Source organism: Panthera onca, chromosome A3 (genome assembly GCF_046562875.1).
Source record: "Panthera onca isolate mPanOnc1 chromosome A3, mPanOnc1 haplotype 2, whole genome shotgun sequence".
Lineage (NCBI taxonomy): Eukaryota > Metazoa > Chordata > Mammalia > Carnivora > Felidae > Panthera > Panthera onca.
In genome coordinates, this window is record NC_138341.1 from 105,811,057 (window position 1) to 105,828,682 (window position 17,626).

Consider the following 17,626-nt stretch of genomic DNA (forward strand, 5'->3'; position numbering starts at 1 on the left):
GGAATATCTAGGCAATGCACAATAACATCAGTAATAACACACCAGTTTTCTCGGTGAAGATATTTCAGTCCAGGTGAGAATTGGTCTTGGTAGTAAAGAGAAAGCCGAAGGGCCTATTCAGGGACTGTGATGCCACATATAACTGAAAACTCCCAGCAAGTAAATCGTCAGAAACTTATTTTGTCAATTCATTTCTCCAGAGTCAAAAACATAAATTTCTTAAGAACTTCCAGGCAACGTAGAACTATCTTTCTGATCAATTATTAGACTAATAAATTTTGCTATCAACATTGATTAAAACAAATTTTTTTCATGTTTATTTATTTTTGAGAGAGAGAAAGACAGAGTGCAAGTGGGGGAGATACAGACAGAGGGGAAGACACAGAATCCAAAGCAGGCTCCAGGCTCTGAGCTGTCAGCACAGAGCCTGATGAGGGACTCGAACTCACGGATTGTGAGATCATGACCTAAGCCAGAGTTGGATGCTCAACTGACTGAGACACCAGTCATCCCTGATTTTTTTGTTTTTTAGATAAAAGGCCAAATTTTGTATTTCTATAAGTGGAAAAATTCATCAGTAGGGTAAATTAGAATAAGATAAGGGTCTAATGGATTAAAGAGTCTCTAGTTTTAAAGATTTAGGAAAAGTTATGGGTCGTTTTACAGAACTTCTAGAAATAAAGCCAAAAAGACAAACTTAAAGATATGGGATTTCTTGTTCAAGAAATATGCATTCAGTCACTAGGTAAATTTAAGATAAAACAAATGACATTTAAGAAAGTGTTTTATGTACACATACACATAACCAGACACCGAAGTTTTAAAAAATTCTATCTCTAATTGAACCACTAGTGATTCAAGACAGAAAGGAAAGCAGGCATATAAACATGGGACCTAAATAGTCCTTGTTGTGGATACCTACAAAAGGTGACCCATTGACAATTAGAAACCAGCTTCCCTACAGTGTGGGGCAGACTGACCTTTTTTGGCAAGGCTATCGTTGGGCTCATACTTCTCAATCAGTACTTGGACTTGCTCTTGCTTTAAAGGTGGGTAAAGTATTTCATTTAGCCGAGGATCTCGCTGCTTCAGGTTGATAAAATCCATCATCTGATCAACCGTAAGGTATGGTTTGCTTTTGGCACCACTAAAAGCAATTAAAAACCAAGAAATTAGAAAATTTGTCTACAGAGTTTCATTCATATATTTGCATTTAGCTACAGGGAAATAAAACCCTGCCATACCTGGAAAGAGCAAGCTATCTTAAAATCCTATCTTGCCCTAAAAACGTGCTGCTCTGTCACAACTGCTGTATTCTATGGGATGCAAGTATGTTTTGCAATCACTGCCACTAAATCGCAATGGCCTTGAACCATACTGGATTCATAAGAAAATTCACAGAAGGAAAACATTGCATCTTGTGCTTAAGGATGCACCACTTTCAACTGAACATAGAGGTATGGGTGTTTTGGTTTTTTTTATTATGATGCTAAATGTATGGTTTAGTCATCAAATTCCCATATCCCATTTAATTGTTTAGAGATGTATGTATTACTCATTACTAACAAAAAAAAAGGTAAACAATCTGGGTACATTTTTCTTGTCAAAAGTTTTGTTTCAGCAAAAGTCTATAAATCTTCAACATAGTACGATTCAAACTCCCTTTTCAATCCTGTTGACAAACCCACAGCAAGTTCAATGGTGCAAATATTGCTGATGTTCAATAAACAGTTAATGGCAATAAACATCACAAAGTGAGTATATCCTGCATCATTCTTAGCGCTGTTCGCTTGTCTTCCACATAAAAAAAATCCTTATTTTGTCAATCAATTTGGGATTGATTTTCTATTGTCATGCAGATTTCAGTATACTAGGAAAGGTGAATTGCTGCTGCTCTGCATTTGCCCTGGTGTTTTGGTTTGTTTCTTTTATTTATTTTTTTCATTTATTTTTTTTAAAGGAATGCCTATGAATTTTCTAAAATAGAAGCAAATGATTTTCAGCTGGGGCAGTTCTTAGCAATCCAAAGTTCTCATTTCACTAATGTGATTCAGAGACATGACCTGACCGGTTCCCAGGTCAGAGTTCTTTCTGCACCATGGATATACCTCCACTGAGCCAAGATGCTGTGTTCTAGCCATAATCTTCAAACCAAACAGAGCCCCAGATGATTTGTAAACTAAGAACGCCCAGCAACAAATCACAGCAACCTTTCACTCATTAGAAGCAGGGGTTGCACATGAGGGGTAGAAATGTTGGTGGTCTCCCAACAAATTACACACAAGAGCTGTTATCGTACACGGTGCATAAAGAGTTCTTCCATATCCCTCTATTGCTCAAAATCCTGCCCGAGCCACCCCGAGCACCGCTGCAAGCCGAGAAAAAGTGGGTTAAAAGAACGTGTTCTCTTACAATTCAGAAAAGATGTTATCAATTTCAGGTCGAGGGCAAAGGTTGTTCAGGAAAACTCTGTACACTTCTGGAGTGAAATCTTCTTGAGGTATTGAATCATTCTGGGAAATAAAGCAACATGGTCAGTAGAATGTCTTATTCTTTCTCTATCTTCCCCCCTCCCTGTTTTCTTGTCTCTCTTTTCCTTCCTGTTTCTCTCAGAGGTCAGGGTGAACATTCAGAAAACATCATGAGGTTAGCTGTAGAGTTCATTTGGACACTGGCTTTGAGGTATCAAAAGTCTAACTTTCTGTTGCTTTTTCATTATAATTTAAGCTTAAGAATTTTCTCCTTCTACAGGGATTTTAAGGCAATTTTTAAAGTACATTTACAAGTAAGTTAGACTTAGCACAAACAGGGTCTGTTTAGCAGATTTTCCTTTTAGGCATTTTTTTTCTTTTTTACTTTTAATCTTTTTAAAAAACTGTCATGAAGTATACATATCATAAAATTGGTCATTTTCACCATTTTTAACTGTTCAGTGGCATAAAGAGAAGTCACATTGTTTATGTGCTGTTTAGCAGATGTTTGAATGAATTCTTTTTTTTGAGGAGCAAAGAAACTCGAGACAGACATTTTCTTTTTTTTTTTAAAGTTTTTTTTTTTTTTTTAATTTATTTTTGAAGGAGAGAGAGAGACAGAGCATGAGAGGGGGAGGAGCAGAGAGAGAGGGAAACACAGAATCTGAAGCAGGCTCCAGGCTCTGAGCTGTCAGCACAGAGCCTGACGTGGGGCTCAAACCCACGAACTGTGAGATCATGACCTGAGCCGAAGTCAGTCAACCAACTGAGCCACCAGGTGCCCCAAGACAGACATTTTCAAAATGAAAACATAAATTCCAATTTTGTATCTTTTTTTTTTTTTCAAACAATGTTCCTTCTGGCTTAAGTAATCTGATAAGTTGTAAAACAGTTTTTGTAAGTAGGACAGCACCAGTCATTATTTCTCACAGACTTTTCTTGGTCCTACTGTTTGGGAACCAAGTCATTGAGATAAAAAGTCATTTCTATGACTTATTTTTCTGTTTAGTCGGGCTGCCATGGAAACCGGAAGCATGTATTCAAGCCTTTGTTGACAGGAAGGACATTCTTCATGCTGCTTTCCTATTTCAGCTATGTGTTTGTATAATTATTTTTATTTTCAAACCCTTAAACCAAAAACACCCCTTCCTTTTACCATATGCATATGTTTTGAAATGTACTTTTATTGAAATACCTAAAATTGTTGTCTGAAATTGTACACTGCTTGGTAACAGATAAGAGACCTTAGCTCACTACTTGGCAGACAGCAGGAGTCTCATATTTGTGGAATGAATGAATAAAATAATATTTCCTTTAGTAAATCCACTTATGGAGCAGGAACAAAATCTATTTTGCAAAACAGAACTTTGATATGACCAAACAACACATACAGCATTACACATAGCAAGGTCCATTAAGCAGCAATGATCCAAACCTCTTATTTTTTTTCTCCTTTCTTGCGTTAGTTTAAAAGCTCTTCCTCCTGGACTGGGTTTTGTCTTCCCTTCTGTGCTACCATTATGTTTCACTGGTGTCATATTTCAACACTCTTTAACTGTATTGTGCTCCCGGCTGTATGGTTCGATTTCTTTCTAACCTGAAGAACTACACAAGCTAGGACCTGTGTGTTGTTTGTTAACTGCTGTGATTGCAGTGTGTAACATATAGTAAGTGCACAATAAATATTTACTAAGTAAATAAATGTAATTTATGAGAAAGGTGGAAGTTGATAGAATAGAATTCCCGTAGGATAATCAGATTCAACTGAAGTCATTTATATAAGATTCCATACACATAATTTCAGAACACAATATGCTTTCCTAAAACTCTGACCATTGTTTATTTGCCAGCTATGAATTAGAACTTTCTATTAAAGAGAAAATATTAATGAGATAATCTCAATAAACACAATATTATTTTCATTGCCAGTTAGATGTTAGCACATAGGGAAAAAAAAAACCCATTCAATACAGCTGATTTTCTTTGTCTCATTTTTCTTTGCCCAACTTGACTGATGAGGATATCCTAAAGTCTTTGGTGTCAGTATAGGAAAATGGGAGAAGAAATAATTTGGAAACATGAGTTAAAATGAGCATCTATGAAAGCTAAACTGAAAGAATATAGGGGAGTTATTTTTGGAAAAGCTATGGACAAGTCTTACTTCCTTACATCTTAAACAGGGCTGAAATTCACAAATCTCATTCACATATTTTCTTTTCCTGGATCTCACAATTTGGTAAAGTGGATGTAACAGATTCATTTTGTCCTATCTGAGCAGGAGGAAGCTCTCGGCCTAACATTCTAAAGATCATTCCCACTATTCAAATACTCTTCTGCAGTCTTGCTGGACCACACTAGCTAGAGATGCTGCATTCTTTTTTTGTTTTCACAATCCACATTTATATATCTTCATTATAGCATCTATCATGCAGTTTTCCCCATATTTTTTATATGTTTGATTTTCTACTAGACTGAGTTTTTGAGTGGAGTGACTATCTCTTATTTAACTCCTTTGTGTCCTAAGCACACTGCCAGGCATTTAATAGCCACCTAATTAATGTTTGCTGGTGAACCCAGGATATGGGACCTGACCTTAGGTCTCCTGCCTTGTAGTCCAAGACTTGGCCCTTCACATCATGCTTCCAATACAAAACAGATCATCACTGATTATCTTTGCTATTGTTATAAGAAATTTCTGGAGGGAGGGGCATCTGGGTGGCTCAGTCAGTTAAGCTCCTGACTTCGGCTCAGGTCAAGATCTTGTAGTTTGTGAGTTTGAGCCCTGCGTGGGGGTCTGTGCGGACAGCTCAGAGCCTGGAGCCTGCTTCAGATTCTGTGTCTCCCTCTCTCTCTGCCCCTCCCCTTCTCATGCCACCTTAAAAAAAAAGAAAGAAAAAGAAATTTCTGGAAGGAAAACTAAGAAGGGTAATGTAGTCTGAATCAGGCCCACTTTTTCCAGAAAAGTATTGCAAACTTTAAAAATGAAGTTGCTTCAATTCCATGCTTGTATCCAAAGAATCTCAAAAGGGAAATTAAAAAAAAAAAAACCTCAATAGTAGTACTGGTAGCATTTGCATTTCCAGATTCCTTAGACATAGTTATCACATATTCACATACCAAATTAAAAACAGGAAAAGGAAAAAAAAAACCATATACATATGCATGTGAAAAAATACTCAGAGGATAATAAGAACTAATATATATTGAGCACTTACTGTGTGCCATGCATACAGAACTTAAAAATTTTTTTAAATTTTTTAAATTTATTTTTGAGAGAGAGAGAGAGAGAGAGAGAGCAAGTGGAGGAGGGGCAGAGAGAGAGGGAGACAAAGGATTGAAGCAGGCTCCAGGCTCTGAGCTGTCAGCACAGAGTCTGATGTAGGGCTCGAACTCACAAACCAGGAGATCATGACCCAAGCCGAAGTCAGATGTTTAACCAACTGAGCCACCCAGGCACCCCCATGCACACAGAGCTTTACTTGTATGTTTTCATTTGATCCCGTGTCAACTCTATATGGTTGGCATGGCTAGTGACCCTTTTCAGATACAAACACTAGGGACATGGCAGGTTACAAAACTTGTCTAAGGTCCCAAGTGTGTGTGTGTGTGTGTGTGTGTAGGTGCTATGGCTTTGAACCCAGGTCACTTGATTCCATAAGACACACTGTAATCCAGCAAACTAAATGTTCACATCAATTTATTCTTAATATTTTTGTTCTAAAGTTATAAGGCAAAAGTTGAGTTGGCCATACAGTACATGAAATAATCACAAGTAAATTACTCATAATAAACCAAATTCTTAGTGTAATTTTAAGACAGAATTTTGAGACAGAGTCACAGCTACATAAATGATTATATTTTTTATTTATAGGCTGGGTATAAGTCATAGGAGAAAGACAACACATTACAGTCATCCTGGGAGAAGTATTTTTACATTTTATTTATTGTATTCTCCAGTAATATTTATAGTATTCTTTAAATCCAAAATAGTTACTGTTTGTCTTAGCATTATATGTAAGTTCATAACTATAGTCAACTTTATTATTTAAAACTAATACAGTTGATCCTTAAACAATGCAGGAGCTTGGGGTCCCGACCCTCCATCACATGGTCAAAAATCCATGTGTAAATTTGACTCCCTGGCAAATTTTACTAACAGCCTACTGTTGACTGGGAGCCTTCCTGATAACATTAGCAGTCGATCAACACAGATTTTGTGTATTATATATATTCTATCCTGTATTCTTACAATGACATAGCCTAGAGAAAGGAAAATATTACAAAGAAAATCACAAGGAAGAGAAAATACATTTATAGTACTGTACTGTATTTACTGAAAAAAAAATCCACATGTAAGTGGACCAGTGTGACTTAAATCTGTGTTGTTCAGGGATCAAGTATCCATTGATTTATTCCTATCTTGTTCATTACAGTGTCAGTGCTAGGGGCACCTGGGTGGGTCAGTTGGTTAAGCGTCCGACTTTGGCTCAGGTCATGATTTCGTGGGGTTCGTGAACTCGAGCCCTGCGTGGGGCTCTGTGCTGACAGCTCAGAGCCTGGAGCCTGCTTCGGATTCTGTGTCTCCCTCATTCTCTACCCCTCCTCCACTTGCACTCTGTCTCACTCTCTCTCAAAAATAAACATTAAAAATTGTTTTAAAAAAGTGACAGTGCTATGCAGTGACTATAATACAAATCCAAATGTCACTGAACTATTTTCAAGTTAATAAGTCTTCAGTCAAAGGGAATTTGGTTCAAGAAAACCACTTTGAGTTCTCAAAAAGTTTGTGGGTAAAGTGGTAATTTTCTGAATATGGAAAGGTGTTCAAAGGTCTCCCTGGAAAATATGTTTGGGTTATTAATAGAAAGACAGTAATTGCTTTGTCTCTCTTTTTAGATACAGTGCTACTTTTTAACAATTAAGGTAACTTTGGCAAGCAACTGTAGTCTCTAAAGGAGTACCCTCTAAAGGAATGTGTTATTCCAGTGGATCCAGTTGGCCAGGATACAACTTCAAGTGCATTAATTATTCCTAACAATGTGCACAAAGATAATGTTTAAAAAATCTCAACAGGATATCCACTGTGTTTCTGGTAAAGTACCTATTTACAGAACACAATTAAATCTAGTCTGAACAACCACTGGCTATGAAATGAGGCTCCCAGATATGCGGCCCTATCTACCATTTATGTAGCCTTTTCTTCTGTGGGGTGTTTGAAACACCTCTTGTCAGTATATCCAGAATCGTTTTGCTAATTAGTGTATTTTTTTTCTAGAATCACTGTTCTGTAGATATGAAATTACAAGGCTTTAAAATATATCAGTTCATGGAAACATTTATTTCCCAGCTCTTAACCTGTCTTTGGATTTTAGATCTTTTTAAAGCATTCTAATTCTACAAGTCCCCCAAGTAAAGTATACTTTACTATACCATGAATAATGATCTTTTAAGACTTCATTATAGAGGCTGATTGTTTTTTTTTTTAATCTCCAATTTGTTTTCAGGAAATTGTCATAACATCTAATTTACTAAATATAAATATTTTTTTCATTTTTAACAAAACTCTTATTTGAATCTCATTTTCTTTTTGAAATGTCTCCAGCTGATATTGGTCTGAAAGCATGATCCTATAGTAGACATAGTGGATTGTAAAAACTCAATTTATATTTATTGACTGAATTTTCAGTATCCAATTGTTTAGAAAATTGCAATTTACAGAGAATTGCTTGATGGATTTGATTTTCTATTCAGCTTCAATTTCTATTCTTTCTTTCCTTTAGCTAGACTTATAGTAAGTTAAAATTTTTGAGCATTATATTCACAAGATGTTATCCAGTAGAGGTAAAATCAGGAGTAATTGCAGAGGAAAAAAAATTTTCATGGTTTTCTAAATTCATCTTTCAAGGTTTTTTTTTGTTTTTTTGTTTTTTGTTTTTTGTTTTTTGTTTTTTTTTTGTGCTTAAATGCAGAAGTCTTTGTCATTGTTATTCAGACCAGTAAATTCGTTCCAGCCTCAGGGTTTTAGCACATATCCTTTCCTTTTTCCTTTTTCTGGAATGATTCTCCCTTATTCACAATGGTAGCACTCCATTCCTTTTGCTCACAGCAACCCTCCAGCCTCCCCCCCATTTACATATATGTCAATCCACGTGTTTGAGGAGCACCCCCGGAAACTGTATGGTCCTTGGATCCTAGGACTATGTTTTGTTCACTAACACATTCTCAGGGCTTGAGGGCAGGTGGTATAAGAGCTCAAGAAATATTTGTTGAGCAATGATGGGACCTGAACTGGCACATCTTTCCTACCCCAAAGCATCTAGGAAAGAGCAACAATGAGCAAATTCAATCATTTCAGTTTACATATTCAAGGTAAGGTTAGCATGTTTGGGGGAGCCTTTCCATGGCTCTGTCCAGGTTTGTAGCATCACCCACTTTTTCCACCTATAGCAGGAAACTCAGAGTGGGGGAGCACTCTTCTTTTTCTTTCTGTTACCTATTGAAGTTCTTAATGAACTGCATTTTCCTAAAAAGTATTGACAATAAGAATGGGCTGTTACATTTAATAATAGCACTCAATACTTTTTCATAACCTAACAAGTTTAGGAATGGTTTCTCAACTTCATTCAGTGCAAACTGAACATTTCCAGAGTGTTTCAAGAGGCTAGAAGGTTCTTCCTATAGTTTAAGTGTTATCCTTGGGAAAGAGCTTACTTGTTGCTTAGATACTAGGATAAAAATAATTTGCAATAGAAAGGCGAGTTCTGCATATAGCCTGAGAAAAAGATTTTATATAATAGACTGCTCTCCCAGAAATAATGGTAACAAATCATTTTAGAGCCAGTTATATAGGACTGCACTGAAATGAAGGCAAATTATTTTAGGTGGGCAACATACATTGAGTGCCTTGAATGTGTTGGGTCTCTTCTCTCCTCTATCTTACCACCTTATGAGCAAAGTAGGCAGTCTCCAGATTCATTCTGCACCCCTCCACGCAAAAACTGTGTGAGCACAGCCCAGCAGAGAATGTAAATATATTTATTTATAAACATGTACTCTCATGTTAATTTCTTATTAACCTACAAGTCTTAAAAGTAGACATTTTAAATGGTTAGAATAAGATGGATCGATATTTTAAATATCTTCCTAACCACAATCTATACTGATTAGCTAACGTCTCAATGGACATCAACAAAGGACTTGTTAATATGAGAAGTTTAAATTCTTAACAATAATACTTTTTGGCCCATATCTTTTTATATTAGATGTTTCTAAAAAATGACTATTTACAAAGAACAAAGATCTTTGTAGATAAAATATTGGGTTTATGGGAATGAAAGAAAATATAATTACAGTGGCCCCATATATTGTAAATATTAATATTAAGTCCTAAGGACTTCTTAAAAAATGTTTGGGTAATATGAGGGCAAGCTATATTTCAGTATGATTATTACAGCTGTTTAATACTACTAATTCCAGAAAAGCAACATGCTCACCCTTGAAGATGGAAGACTACAAGCCTCTAAAGCAGTTTCAACTCGCTTCCGGTCTGCTGAGAACAAGCGGTATATGCTGTGAAGTGAAGTCACAACACATGAGATATGGACCACACACTTACCGATGACACCCATTAGAAATATCCCATTGAATCAAACCTCCTCATCATTCATCTTTAAAGAATTAAAATATATCCATTGCTTCATGCATCTGCGTATATGTTCTAAAAAAGATCTATGTATGTGCTTTTCAAAATCACAACATCTAATTTAAAATCAACCTTTTGAGGCAAAGGTGATGACCCAATGAAAAACCATGGCACTAAGTAGCCTCTAATATTAAGTACTTAAATAAATCCTTGATAACTCTTTCTCTTTTGCTGCTACCTATTGCTCTAAAGGTGTAGGTTATTAATATTATTAGTAGATAATGAATTACTCTTAATAATAATAATAATAATAATAATAATTTCACATTGTTATGAATAAGAGCCTACCAGTAAGTCAAAGGTTAAAGACTAAGGACGTATTTCCTTTGGTCAGTAATTTGGTTTTAAAAAATAAAATTTATGTACATCAGCTATACTTCAATAAAAGAGAGGTCAATTTATTAACAAAATAATATTTAAGTACTGCATTAAAACTAGATTTTATTCAATAATTTGAATTTATGGGTTCTATTTAAACATGACAAAATCTAGCATCCAGAGCCCACTGGTCCCACAAGGAATATGGTAGAGGTGAGCTGTCATTGTCTCCTCTAGATAAGTTTTACTCTAGTTCTTCCCACTCCTGGCCTGCATCATCATGTAAGTTCCCTGCCTGGTTTCTGTTGACATTTGAGTTTGCAGCTCCTCCTTCAAGGCTAGCGTCATCTTGGTAGAAAGAGGCATTGGAGTTGCCCAATTTCTATTCCTAGAATAGATCTGAATCTCAGATGGCCTTTTGGGTTTAGCAGTAAGGTTTCCCACCCTTTCTACCCACTTCCTGCTTTGTTGTTTCTTGAAAATGATGCCACAGGAAAATCCCTATGAGGAAACTAGCTGCATTGACATGAACATGGAGCATGAGGGAGAACAAGGTTACCATGCATTTTCAGGCTCCCATTGGGCCAGTGGATAAACGAAACAGAGCCATGGCATGGAGTCAAATCTTTGAGAAAAGCACATGAACACTGGGAAGGGCCCCCGAAGCTTACTTTTTGAGAGGAATGCGCCCTTCTGGAGTGACTTGCAGCTTAAGCTTCGTATAGCTGTTGGAGAAGCAGAAAAACAAGTGTTTAATCTTTAAAATGCTTTCTATTAAGGAATAAAATACATAGAAAAGGGCTGATGCCTATGTACAGTTTATTGAATCTTACAAACTGTTTAGGTCTCTGCAATCAGTACCCAGATCAAGAACTAGAACGTGATCACATTAGCAACATCCCAGAAGCTCCTCTAGTGCCCCCCTCCAGAGCCCAGTCCCCAAAATGGAACCATTATTGTGACTTTAAACAACATAGATTTCATTTTAGCCTGTTTTGCACTTTATATAAATGGAATAACATTCTTTTGTGTCTGGCTTCTCATATTTTTTTAAAAATTTTTTTAACATTTATTTATTTTTGAGACAGAGAGAGACAGAGCATGAACAGGGGAGGGGCAGAGAGAGAGGGAGACACAGAATCTGAAATGGGCTCCAGGCTCTGAGCTGTCAGCACAGAGCCGGACGCGGGGCTCGAACCCACAGACCATGAGATCATGACCTGAGCTGAAGTCGGATGCTTAACCGACTGAGCCACCCAGGCGCCCCTGGCTTCTCATATTTTTGAGATCCATCCTTATTTTTTGCTTATAGTTGTAGATCATTCACTCTCATTGTTGCAAAGTATTCCATTGTGTCAATACAACTACTGTATTTATCTCTTCAACTGCTTATGGACATATGGATAGAGAGAGAGCAACAGAAATTTTGACTGCTGCTCATGGGTGTGTGGATTGGGATTACCACTTTAGGAAACTGCACATGCTATGACCCATCAATCCCATATCTAGATATATATGCAACAGAAATGGTTATAACATGTTCATCAAAAGGCATGTTCTAGAATGCCCATAGCAGCTATTCATAGGAATAAACTTGTTTGAAAGGGATATCCGAAATAGATAATGATTAGCCAATTAGATGTTTTACTAGCTATATATATATATATATATATATATATATATATATATATATATCATGCTATGTTTCAGATACAATGTCTTCTTTATCTGTGTCCTCTTCCACTAACTCTACCTGGCACATGAGATGTTCTAGAAAGTTCTCATAGATGAAGGGCGATAAACTCAAAGACAGTAAAAAGAGAGAAGAAAGGCAGCGGGTAGGGAGAGGCATTAGAAAGGTCATCAAGGTGACAAACTAGAGAGGAGATGATCACATGAAAAAGCATTTAAGTAATGACCTGTGCAGTATTAACAGTAAAAGCAATTCATAGAAGAGTAAGAAAGAAATGTAGGCTGGAGTCTTAGGTCTGGAATGGTGGGTATGTCTTACAGAAGAACAGGAAAAAGAGAAAGTTAATAAGTAAACAGAGGACCACCTAGTAATGTTTCTGCTTGTGGTTTTGATTTCAAGGCTTTCCAACCCCCTGGACATCCATAGCCTCCAAAGTGAACACAACAAATTTTCCTTGCTGCTCATCTGGCAAAAATCATTATTTTCCTTGGTCAAATTATTTTTAGAAAGACTGTGTAATTCCAGGGTGATTGAGTAATCTTGTTTTGCTTGTCTTTCCTCCTCCTTTTCATTCTGTGCCTTCCTCTGCACCTTTTCTCTTTCTCCTTTCTTACTAACACTTTCTGGGATCTGTGGGCAGGAATCAGGACATCAGTTTATGACTTAAGTAGGCAGGGAAGTTATTATAGAATCTATCAGAGATCTAAGACTCTAGAGAAACGAGTACTGTTTGTTGTTCTTTTCCTTCTTCAGATAAATAATTGATACGACACAGGCATATGTATGTAGAAGCAGAGGACCCTCTGAAATTAATAATTTTTGGTTCTGAGCACACCTGCCAGGATTTGGACGTGTCTCCTTATTGTGTGTCAAAGGCATTGACATTCAGGAGAGCTCAGCCTAACACGGATGTGCAGCTTGGAGGAAAGAGCAATCTTTCTTGGAAGTTTACCAATTCTAAACACTGGAGGTATCAGTTCTCTAACAAATCCCAAAGGGAAGTTTATGTTTATCAATGTAAGAAGCCAGTGCAGCATAAACAAAAAACTCACAAAGGAGAAAGGAAACTGACTCAGAAGAAGCAACACCCTTAGCAATAAAATTAGGGCTACTTACGCTTTTTCCAGAAATGCGTCTCTGGACATGTTTTGGGCCAGCAGGTTTGTTGCCAAACTGAAAACCTCATTTGTCCATTCCTGAAAGATGTAAATCACACTTGCATTAGCTTGCATACTGTACAGCCTCTAGACACATGTTTTTAGCTAGGCTACCAGGAAGACAAATTAGTTCAATCTGTATGCCTTAGGGACTTTTTCCTTTTCTTTTTTCTTTTCTTTTCTTTCCCTTACTTGTCTTCTCTCTCTCTTTCTTTCTTTTTTATAAAAATGACATAATTAAATTTAAATCCCTGAGTAACTGCTCCTTTTGAAGGAAATGTTTTTATCACATAAACAAAATTTTGTCTGCTTTTAAAAATCCTTACTGATAGAAAACTGGTATGTTGCCTTTCAGTAACCAAGTACTTTTTACTAGTTTCCTAGCATTGTAAAGAGAGAAAGAGTTACCGAAGAGTTTAAGATAGAGTCAAATATATTTTCAAAGCACCTGCAAATGTAATCTTCCTACTTTGCTACTTAAGCCAAAGCAGCTATACCAGGGAACTTTAAAATGTTATAGTTCTACAAGTTCTTAAAATCAGTTGCAGTCACAAAGTCATACTGTATACCATACTCTGTCTCCCCAGCAATTCTAGCAGCCTCTCACAACTCCCCTAATCGAATCCCTACCTCACACTGCTCACCAGTGTTCTCACTTGGCTTCCAAGAAAACAGAAAAGAGTAAATCTACAAAAAAAGTTGGAAGTTCCATTCTGGGTGATAATTTTGAACACAGAATTAACATTGTGCCTCCACTCTACCCCCCCCCCCAATTCTTTAAGAGAAGAGGACATGAGAGCTAAGAAACCATGTTTTTTTAGTTCAACAGCTTTTCCATCTAGTTTATTTCTACTTTGTTTTGTTGGTCTTCCGTATTTTGCCTTCTGACTTAAGGTATTGATAATATACCATCATGTAATACAGTAACATTTTAGATAGGACTTGGGGTATAGAGTGGTGAAGAAGGAAGAAGGAAGAAGGAATTCTAAGTAAAAAGAAAACTGTCTGGGAGAAGAATCAGAGGTAAGACTTAGAGAGAATGGTGAGTAGTCTCATAGGAATTGCAAAAAATAAGGGTAGTTGCAGTGAAAAAAAGGAAAGTTGGGGCAGAGTATGGAGAGCATTTAATGTCTGTTGAGGTATCCAGAGAGAATCTAGCAAGAAATTCCATAGCACTGAAGGCCTTTTTTAGGGTGAGAGAGGAGGAGAGCTGAGGCTGGATTGTGCGTTAGGGGGATTATCTCTTTCTTGGCCATGTGGAGAATGGAGTTGAGGCTGAGAAACCAAAAAGAAGGAACTCAGCTAGGAAGCTATCCCAGTTTAGGAGGTAATTTTGGAAGCCTTGAACTCTATACACTATTGGTGGAAGACTTGGAAGATGTGACCCAGAGTAACTGTGAGGGAAGCAAAATAGCTGACCACGAAACTTCATGTATAAGCAAATAAGCACTGGAATAACTCTTTAATAGCTTTAAAATAAATTTCCTCAAATTTGATCATTTTAAACTAAGAGTAATTACCTACTGGCCCTGGTTTTTACAATATGCTTCTTGTATAATATTTTCTGAGCTAAGGTCAGACTTTAGACATTTCTACCTCCATGGCAACTTTACGCATCAGTGAAAGTATCTGTAATTGAGGTCAATGTACCATATCATATGTTTACTGGGGGCCAATTCCATACCAGAAATAGGTACAGTGAAGGCATTATGAAGAATTGGGGAAACTTAACTGGGTCTGACCTTTTAGGTTGAAAGATAAGATCTCTATTATAGCCAGCCCAATAGAAATACAACATCAGCTATGTATGTAATTTAAATTTTTCTATTTGCCACATTAATAAAGTTAGAAACAAACAGGTGAAGCTAATTTTAAATAAATATTTTTAATGTTTATTTATTTTTGAGAGAGAGAGACAGAGTGGGAATAGGGAAGGAGCAGACAGAGAGGGAGACACAAAATCCGAAGTAGGCTCCAGGCTCTGAGCTGTCAGCACAAAGCCCAGTGTGGGGCTTGAACCCATGACTGTGAGATCATGATCTGAGCCAAAGTTGAATGCTTAATTGAGCCACCCAGGCACCTCAAGCTAATTTTAGTAGTATATTTTATTTTAACTAATATTTCAAAAATATTAATCATGTAATCAACATAAAATGTAGCTATTTTATATTCTTTTTTAAAAAAAGTGTTTATTTCTTTATTTTGAGAGAGACAGAGAAAGTGTGAGCAATGGAGGGGCAGAGAGAGAGGGAGAAGGAGAATCCCAAGCAGGCTCCAAGCTCAGTGTGGACCCTGACATGGGGTTTGATCTTATGACATTGAGATCATGACCTGAGCTGAAATCAAGAGTCAGATGCTTAACTGACTGAGCTTCCCAGGTGCCCCTTGCACTCTTTTTGTGTACTTAGTCTTTGAAGTGAGGTATTGGTTTTACACTGATAGCCCATCTCAATTTACATTGACAACCTTCCAAGTATTCACTAGCCACAGGTAGTGGGTGGCTGTGGCTGTGGCTGTGGCTGTGGCCTTTGGTCAGTGCCCATCTTCTAGATGCTTAGCTTTTTATAATGGGTCTTTTATAAAGCCAGCCAAAGGACAGCATCATCACCACCCTCACTACACAGCCACGGTTAGCTAATTCAGAAAGTAAAGCACAATTTATTTTCATCACATTGTCAGAACGTGAACATCTAAATTTCTACGTGTGGAATTCCTAGAATTCATTGGCTTCCTGCAGCTCTTTGAGATATTCAAAAAATCTGACCCAGGCTAGACCAAAGATTCGGGGACTAAAGCAGTGACCAAGGGAACTTTAGAAATATCCCAACTCTTGCCTGGGTACTGGTTTCTGTCTCTATCATCCTGAGCTAAAACAGCACGTATCTTACTTTGGATTCCCCGGAAGCAGACCCTGAGCCAAGGATTGACGAGGAATGGGTTTATTATAAAGCGTTCCATGGCAAACTTATAGTGGACTGAGCAGGACTGAGAAGGTAAGAAGGTAGAAGGGTGTGACACCAAACAAACTCAGGCACATGGGAACTTTGGCCTTCTTCATCCTGATGTAGACCACACATCAAAGTTGAGTTTTGATGAAGAGCATAGAGCTGGAATGTGGCAGTCCCTGTGCCTGTTACTCTTGGTTAAGGGCTGCTGGAAGTGATGGAAATCCCCAGGTACTTCTGCTTTTCTTGATAGTACACAAAGGGGATTCCAGCATTCAGAAGGAACAGCCAACAGAGGCAAGGGTGCTGGCTGCTGGAAGTGAAAGCCATCAAGGTATTGTGTGTGAAGATGGAAAAGGATTGGAAAGGATATGGGCAGAGCACTGCTAGAGTCGGCTATGGCAGGATAACATATTTCAGAACTTTTGGGTACCAGAAGTAGCTACATTGTGTAGAGGATGTGCAACCAATGCCTTGAGGGAATTGATTCCCATATGTTCATTGCTTCTGAAACTTGCATGTACATAGAAATCTCTGAGGGTCTTGCTGGAATGCAGATGCTAATTCAGGAAGTCTGGGTAGGAGACAGAGAATGCACATCCCAAGTGAAGTCTATACTGATCCATGCTATGGGTAGCAAGGTTCTAGAGTAGACTTGCAGCACTGAGGGAAAGTTTGGTAGAAATGAAGGACTTTAAGCTCCACACCAGATCTTCAGACTCAGAATCCACATATTTTTCGAGAAAGCCTTGTATTTTTTAGGCATACTGATGTTTGTTTGAGCATACTGCTAGGCCAGGAAGAGTATTTTGAGTAGTAATGTGTGCCAGGACCTGGTTTAGGAAACATTATTCTAATCTTTGTCTACTTGCTCCCCAAGCAAATAAAGAAATTATTTTGGTTATTTGTTTTAGAATAACCAAAGAGATGTCACAGCTGCGCTAAGAACAGCCTGCCTAAAAAGACATGGCCAGAGTCGCTGAAAGCAGCCTTGGCTCTTCCTGAGATACGGCATATGCTTTGCTGCAGGATAGACTGATCCCACCCTGGCAGTGTTCTCATAAATTTCAACACTGGGCCCTGGTGAGTTTGGCACTGGAAGGACAGTTTCTAATTTTAATCTGGAGGGTTTGTTTTTCCACTTTCATAGACAAGGTTCTGATGATTGCCACTAAGCTTGGCCCAACTTCTGCTGTTTCAACCCTGAAGCTTCTTAAATGATGTTTTCTGTCCTATGATCAATCTTTTCCCATGAAGGGGACAACAGAGACCTGAACTAGATAGAGATCTGAACTAGTTGATCTGAAGGTCAACTTCCATGGAATTTCATCTGGAGTTTA

The 17,626-nt window shown here is 37.6% G+C and overlaps 1 protein-coding gene across 2 annotated transcripts in view; it reads right to left on the minus strand.

The window, feature by feature from the left end:
• PLCB1 (phospholipase C beta 1) overlaps nucleotides 1-17,626 on the minus strand; it is a 695,363-nt gene that overhangs the window by 202,478 nt on the left and 475,259 nt on the right. For both annotated transcript variants that reach the window (XM_060612318.3, XM_060612326.2), the window contains exons 5-9: nucleotides 13,301-13,380; nucleotides 11,163-11,216; nucleotides 9,965-10,040; nucleotides 2,413-2,513; nucleotides 981-1,147 (exon numbers count right to left, since the gene is read on the minus strand). In XM_060612318.3, the coding sequence (XP_060468301.1) occupies nucleotides 981-1,147; nucleotides 2,413-2,513; nucleotides 9,965-10,040; nucleotides 11,163-11,216; nucleotides 13,301-13,380 (478 nt within the window). The remainder of the gene's footprint in view (nucleotides 1-980; nucleotides 1,148-2,412; nucleotides 2,514-9,964; nucleotides 10,041-11,162; nucleotides 11,217-13,300; nucleotides 13,381-17,626) is intronic.